Source organism: Poecilia mexicana, unplaced genomic scaffold (assembly GCF_051168715.1).
Source record: "Poecilia mexicana isolate PSO_F unplaced genomic scaffold, ASM5116871v1 scaffold_18, whole genome shotgun sequence".
Classification (NCBI taxonomy): Eukaryota; Metazoa; Chordata; class Actinopteri; order Cyprinodontiformes; family Poeciliidae; genus Poecilia; species Poecilia mexicana.
In genome coordinates, this window is record NW_028263387.1 from 27,042,132 (window position 1) to 27,049,510 (window position 7,379).

The 7,379-nt window shown below is 42.6% G+C and overlaps 1 protein-coding gene across 2 annotated transcripts; it reads right to left on the reverse strand.

The window, feature by feature from the left end:
• Nucleotides 1-1,042: 1,042 nt before the first annotated feature.
• LOC106928577 (Fc receptor-like protein 1) lies at nucleotides 1,043-6,202 on the reverse strand. 2 transcript variants are annotated; one of them, XM_088015644.1, is made up of 6 exons: nucleotides 5,808-6,202; nucleotides 5,623-5,658; nucleotides 3,906-4,166; nucleotides 3,587-3,832; nucleotides 1,658-1,813; nucleotides 1,043-1,557 (listed from the first exon to the last, which is right to left on the reverse strand). In XM_088015644.1, exons 1-6 carry the CDS (start codon nucleotides 5,833-5,835, stop codon nucleotides 1,472-1,474), a joined length of 813 nt encoding a protein of 270 aa, XP_087871770.1. In that variant the 5' UTR covers nucleotides 5,836-6,202; the 3' UTR covers nucleotides 1,043-1,471. The 2 variants fall into 2 exon arrangements, with proteins under 2 accessions (XP_087871770.1, XP_087871769.1); XM_088015643.1 differs by having other exon boundaries at nucleotides 1,043-1,560; nucleotides 5,808-6,198.
• Nucleotides 6,203-7,379: the final 1,177 nt, after the last annotated feature.

The window sequence follows — 7,379 nt, forward strand, 5'->3', positions numbered from 1 at the left end:
GAGGCTAATTTGTTTATTTCATCAAAGAAATTAGAGGAATATCTCTTAAAACATTTTTATTCTCATAATCTCAGTAATGTGGCACTCTGTTTTTTTATGCTAGACCTGGTTGACTTGTTTCTGTGGTTCTGACAGGTAACTGAGATTGATTGAGGTGTAAAACATTTACATCCTGTAGATCAGGGTTCTCTGATCCAGCCTGAGGTCCTGCAACTTTTAAATGTTTCTCTGCTTCAACACACCTGAGTCAAATAATCAGGGTTTTGCAGGACTCTGGAGAACTTGAGGAAGTGATTCAGCCATTTGATTCAGGCGTGTTGGACCAGGTCAAGATCTAAGAGTTTCAGGACACCGGCACCTGACTGGATCTCAGGTGAAAAATAAAAGGTTTAAACGTCTATTTTCCCAGACTCTGGCAGCAGTCTGGGATGAGCTGCAGCTGAAAAATGTGATTTTTCACTCATATTTAGAGACAACTTTACAATAATCTGAAATCCTCACAAATTAAAGCAGAAATCAGATTGTATTTTTCAGGTTTTGGTAGGAAGCCTTTAATTATAGAATTGTTTTAAAATGGATGTAAGCTTATTTAGTCGTCCTCATATAAACATTAAAAGGTTTTCGGCTCTGCTTTGTAGTTTCTGTATTCACTTAAGCCTATTTTATGTTTGACCTCTGAACTTATTAGCATTTTGGAAACTAAAAACACAGCTGCTTTTCTTTTTCTAGATTAAGATGGATTAAATCCAGATCCTTTTAATCCTGACATTTCACTGTGACAGTAAGGAGGTTTGGCTTTCTGAGAGAAATAAAGTTGTGTTTTAGGAACACAGGTGTGATAAGAAATGCTGTCATATAATCTTATATAGGTGAATCATACATAAAAGTGGGCCAAGAACAAACCCTTGAGGAATCCCACATGTGATTTTCTTTTGCTCTGATGTTACAACTTTGTCCCAGTCTGCCCAGTAGAACCAGTTAAGTTCCCAACCCTCCATGTTATGATCCCATTTGTGCATTTAGAACATAAAAAGAGTAAAAGTTCAGTTTTATAAATGTCTATTTTTTATGAACACATGAAATATTACAACAAATAATATAAGGTCATCATATATTAAAGTCACTATAAACGATAAAAACATGTCAGTCTAGTTCATGAGCAGCAGGTGGCGCTGTAACAGCGCTGTAACATGCCAAAGTTTACCGTGAAACTGACAGTTTTCCTCATAAGGATTCTCCTCTATGCAGATGATATTGTGTTATTCTCATAATATTTTTTATTTCAGAAACTTCCTGAGGTTTTCTTCTTTAGGGTGTCAAATCTGCATCTCATATTTAAAATCTCTGACATGTTGAAGGAACATGTTTTCCCCTTCAGAATAAAGGGAGGCTTCAGTACCTTTGAAAGCTTAATAAACTGATCATGAAATATACATTTTGATACATTTTGACAGGAACATTGTCTCTGAAATTACACACAGTTCTTTGCGGTAACCTCGACCTTGACCTCTGTTCCCGGCTCAGACTCTGTGGGTGGGGGACTTTCCAGGTTGGTTTCTGCTGTCAAAGACATGGAAAGTGTTAAAACACAAACAGTCAACTCCGATGTTATTGTGAGTCAGAAGTTTCATCTTTGATGAGAAAGTTAAAGAGTTACCGAACGGTCTGGGCTGATATAATGACACCATGATGATGGTGGAGATGAAGTATGGACAGAACACCACCAGGTGGCGCAGCACTGTGTATGCGAGCTGTAGGGGGCCCGAGGCGGAGGGCGCGGCTCCGGAGGACGGCGGGGTGGCTGGAGGTTTGGCTGTAGATAAAACACATTTTAAATTAATGTTCTGAGTTCAGCAGGAGCTGAGAGGCAACATGCAGAAGTAACTTCATCTACAATCTGAGAGTCAGCAGCTCATTGGTTGGGTTGGTACAATCTGAGAGTCAGCAGCTCATTGGTTGGGTTGGTACAATCTGAGAGTCAGCAGCTCATTGGTTGAGTTGGTACAATCTGAGAGTCAGCAGCTCATTGGTTGGGTTGGTACAATCTGAGAGACAGCAGCTCATTGGTTGGGTTGGTATCTGAGAGACAGCAGCTCATTGGTTGAGTTGGTACAATCTGAGAGTCAGCAGCTCATTGGTTGGGTTGGTACAATCTGAGAGTCAGCAGCTCATTGGTTGGGTTGGTACAATCTGAGAGTCAGCAGCTCATTGGTTGAGTTGGTACAATCTGAGAGTCAGCAGCTCATTGGTTGGGTTGGTACAATCTGAGAGACAGCAGCTCATTGGTTGGGTTGGTATCTGAGAGACAGCAGCTCATTGGTTGAGTTGGTACAATCTGAGAGTCAGCAGCTCATTGGTTGGGTTGGTACAATCTGAGAGACAGCAGCTCATTGGTTGGGTTGGTACAATGTGAGAGTCAGTAGCTCATTGGTTGAGTTGGTACAATCTGAGAGTCAGCAGCTCATTGGTTGAGTTGGTACAATCTGAGAGACCAGCTAAGCTCCCGCTCCTCATTGCTCTCGCAGCTCATTGGTTGGGTTGAACGGTACAGGCCGGCCTTCGCCTGTATGACCCCCCATGACCTCATCAATGGTTCAAAACAGCGACTTCCTTAAACCACTTTGGGTAACTTCTCTCCACATCTCTTTAAGTCATGAGATTATTAATGTGTGACAGTGCAATGTTGAACAATGTTGCTTATGTTACACATATTTGCTGGCTTAAAGATGGAAAACCTAATAAGTGAGAACACCTTGATCAGACTACAGAAATAAAAGAGTGAGAATTATCTGGTATTGCTACATGCAGGCCTGAACTCGTTCTGCCTGACCCCAACCACAGCAGCTGCTGGTTCAGAGACGTTCTGATGTTTACAGGTTCAGTTTGGGCCTCAACAAACACGTTACAACCTCCATGTTGATTATTTTAACAGTTTCAAACACCTCAGCCTTCAGGACAAAAAGTGAACAAGCCAGCACAAAGAAGTGATATTTGCTCTCAGTCGCTAAACCGTTGATGATTGGTTGTTGGTGACGGTGGTAGGAGTCCCACCATGAGTGGGTTGCTGGTTCAATCCCTGCTCTGTCGTTGTGTCTTTGGGAAAGGCACTTCACCCTCCTGGCCTGCTGGCGGCGCTCAGAGGGCCCTGGCCTCAGTCAGACTGCCCCAGGGCAGCTGTGGCTACTATCCAGTAGCTCATCACCATCAGTGTGAATGACTGGATGTAGTGTGACGCTTTGGAGTCCTCTGAACTTGATAAAGCACAGATACAGGCTATTTGCCATCATAATGCTGTACTGGTGTAGGTTCCATCCTGACTGTTCTTATCGAGGCGTCAGGTGTGGATTTGAGGGATCAGTTCTTAGGAAGAGCCTCAGCTCAGTGTGTTGTCTACATCAGCAGGTGGTACCCAGAGGACCCTGAAGTATCCACCAGTTCAGGTGTGGCTTGTGAAACACAATGACTTCTAGATTATCAAGAAAAACTTAAAATGTGACATAATGTCATTATTCACTGAGAACATCACCTCATCACTTTTCCCTCAGTAGTTTTCTCAAGTTTCTGTGTTTTGTTTGTATTTTCTCACCTATGACAGAGATCCTGCTGGATGGAGACTCTCCCTGACCGCTGATGCTGCACTTATAGAGGCCTTCATCAGAGCTGGAGACATGGAGGAGGGTCATGTGACCTGAAGACTCATTGCCAATGAAGACACCATCTTTGTAGAAAGCAGCTGGGAGGTTGTGGGCTGGACTCTTTGCTCTGCAGCTCAGAGTGACGTCATCTCCCTCCATCACAGGGAGGACAGGACTCTGCAGGATCACTGATCCACCTCAACACAGAGACAAACTACAGCATTTCATCCATTTCCACACAGCAACACTAACTCCACAGTCTGATCTTACCAGAGACAGAGAGCTGGATGCTGCTGCTGGAGGATCCATTGTTGGACTCACACCAGTACACACCAGAGTCCTGTACAAAGAGGAATTCGATGGTGCAGGAGGAGTTGGTCCTTTTCCCCCAGCCGTCTCCACATGTTGACTGGCGTTTAGTTGTGTTTCTCTTCACGGTCCATCCTTCAGAGCCGTCGTCCGCCTCACACTTCAGAGTCACCCGGGTTCCTTCAAAAAGCTGAGAGGAGCTGAAATCCACAACAAGACGAGCTGCAAAGGAAGGAAGGGAAACTGATCAATGCTTAAAGCCGAACTTCAGGACTCCTGTCTGACGGTTCTGTTAGGAGTTTATTGCTTCTGGATTATGGACTATTTGTAAGTGGTCCTCTCCATCATCACTGTGTTTTGATAGTCTAAGATCACTTTTATTCAGTTAAAATCACTTTAAAAATGCTCATAAGATGCTGCACAATCAGACAAGGATGCAAACCAAACTTATCATTTCATCGTAAACCTTTTGATGAGGAAAGATATGACAATACAGCCGACAAGAACTGACAGCCCTCTGTGTTTCGAGCAAACACTTTTATAAGGTGAGAACATTAACATTCATATAGTTCATAAATAGGAGAGATTAATAAGAGGCAGTCAGTACTGCATCATGGAGAAGGTCCATCTAATCATTAGCAGCTGTGCAGAAAACGCCCCACCATCATGTAGCCTAGCATGTACGAGAAACGGAAACGTGTCTAGACTTTAAAGAGGCATGCTGCTTCTTCTTAGTTGTATAAATCTTGTGGCATAAATTCAGTTGAAGTTGATCATGATCAAATCAACAAACACGTAATTGGTTAAGATAACTAGTTCAAAGTCTAGTAAACACTAGAGACCCAACTGACATGTTAGCTTAACTTCAACAAGTCACAACAACTTGGGAAACAATCACAGTCACTTCCTGTCTCTCACTTCCGATGTCCATCATGGCGCCTCGATGTTATTAGGTCACGTAGTAGCAAAGGGTCAGTAGCTGCTCTGAGGTCGGTTCACACAGGTAACCGGTGCAGATGGGTCGTCTGCTGTGCCCAGACCAGATGACCGGTCTCTGAGTTCCCAGTCAGACCTGCTAGCAGCAGGACTGGCTTGAACTCTTCCCACAGGGAGGAGGAGGGCAGGATCAGTCTGGACTCTATCCGTCTGTCCAGAGCAGGGACGCCACTCAGACCACCGAATGACAGATCATCTCATTTTGGGGACATTTCAGTCATAATCTCACAGATTAAAGGTAAATCCAGAACATTAGCTTTTAGCTCAGAGTCTTTCTCAACCCGATAAACCAGAGCAGCATCTTTAGATCTGAAGACAAGCCGTCACCTCGTATTACATCAAACAAGTTTAATCCTGCCCTTTGAAATATAATCAAACTGTGAAGCTGACATTTTCTCTGAGTAGAGGCTCGTAGTGGCGCCGCTGTGACCTCACCAGGACTCTCATCCTGTTTTATTGTCCTGGTTTCAGGTCCGTTTCAGAGCAGAAGTGACACAAAGGCAACTTTTAGAAATAAGAAAGCAAATCAAACTTCATCCTAATCAGGCAGAAAAACTCTTTTAGTTCTCACCACTGCCATAAATAAATAACCACTAATATGTGATTTTAACCCACACAGAGTCTGTGATGCTTTGTGTCACCGTAGCAACCAGGAAGTAAATTTTCTCTAAAGTTTACTGACCTTGATGTGTCGAGCTGCACAGCAAAGAGGTCAGAACTACGAGAAACAACGAGGTTAGTTTTATCAGACACAGAAACATCATTAATAAAGTCATTTTATACATTTTGACCATCAACTTCCTGTTAATTTAAGCTGTTTTATCAATAAAAACAATAATCCAGACATTGAAAACATGTTTTACTCACAGAGCAGACGCAGAAAAACCATTTCCATCTTGACAGTGAGTTCAGAACGGTGAGCGCCTTCAGAGACCAGAAACCTCCCACTTCCTCCACTGGTTTCCTCCAACACCACTGGTGATGCTGAAACAGTTTTCCACAAAAACAACAGAAAACCTGTGAGACCAAACTTTAAAAACTAGAAAATAAAAGTTTAATCTGAACAAGTTTACGCTGCGTTCAGGGACCTTTAAAAAAAACTTGAAAGTGAACAGGTTTTAAATGAAACACCAAAAGCAGAACTTTTATTTTACATTGACTTTTTCTCCTGTTAAACAATAAAAATATGTATTTTATAAACAGATGAAGATCTTTCTGTTTGTGTTGGGCAACAGGAAGTGAAGGTCACACGCTTTCTGTCAGCGTTCAACACTTCAACCTGTGGTCGGAAAAAAGATCCTGAAGCTGCTCAGGGTGAAGAGACGCTTCAGCTGCAGGTTTTATTTACTGACGACCGAAACAACAACATGAGACCAAACGGTGAAAATCTGATCACTTTGTTCACAATACATCAACACAACGTCATTCAGCCAAAGGAAAACAAACATTTTCTGTTTCCACACGTTGATGTTTCCTCCACAGTCTGACTCTCAGTTGGTTTCAGTCACCTTGAGGTTCATGTTTACATGTTCAGTCATCGATGTACTGGGGCAGGTGTCAAAGGAAATGAGGCTTAACTGACTTCCTGCTCATATCTGTGGAAAAAATCTTAATATGAGCCGTTGGTGCTGCAGAAGCAGCATTTTTAAAACTCTGCAGCAGCAAAACGATCATCTGCAATCAGCCGCCGTCTGAGCAAAACGTGGGAAAAAACGGGCTGCAAGTTTCTCTGTCCAAAAGCAGAAAACACGGGTCCAATACAGACCACCATGTATGACAGTCTGCAGGGGATAATCTGGATAATCTGGTCCCAGCAGATTATCTGGGCTGGTACCAGATAATCTGGTGAATTTCACCAGACATAGCAGGAGGTTTCTGCGCCTCCACCACCGGAAAAAACAAAAGTTTCTTTGGAAACTTGACAACAATCAGTCCAGCTGTGGTGAAAATACAGACCAACTGGAAACAAGCTGCTGCTGAAATGCTAATGATGAGCATCATTAGCTGCCTTTCCATTACTACTGTGTGCTAAACTTGGTTGCTATTCCACTACCATCAACAAAACACAATGTTGTCATTTCAATGTTTCAGTTAATTGAGGAATGGAATTAAAATCACATGTGAATAAGTTTGTTTACACATTAAGGCATTAAAAACATGCAGTTTCAACTACAACTACTTCCTGTCATCCTCTTTGTCGTTTCCGCCAGTGGCAACATCCAGTGGTTGATCCCAGATTGTTTTTGTTCAGAACACTGATAAAGAAATGAGACTTTAAGTCTGGATGGGTTTTCCTGGTTAAATCATAACAATAATCTTTCTAACAGCTCAAGCCTGGTCTAAAATGGGTCATCAGCAGGACAAAAATCCCAAACACAGCAGGAAACCCACAACAAAATGGCTAAAAGAGGAAAGAAACAGGGATTTAATGGTCTAGTT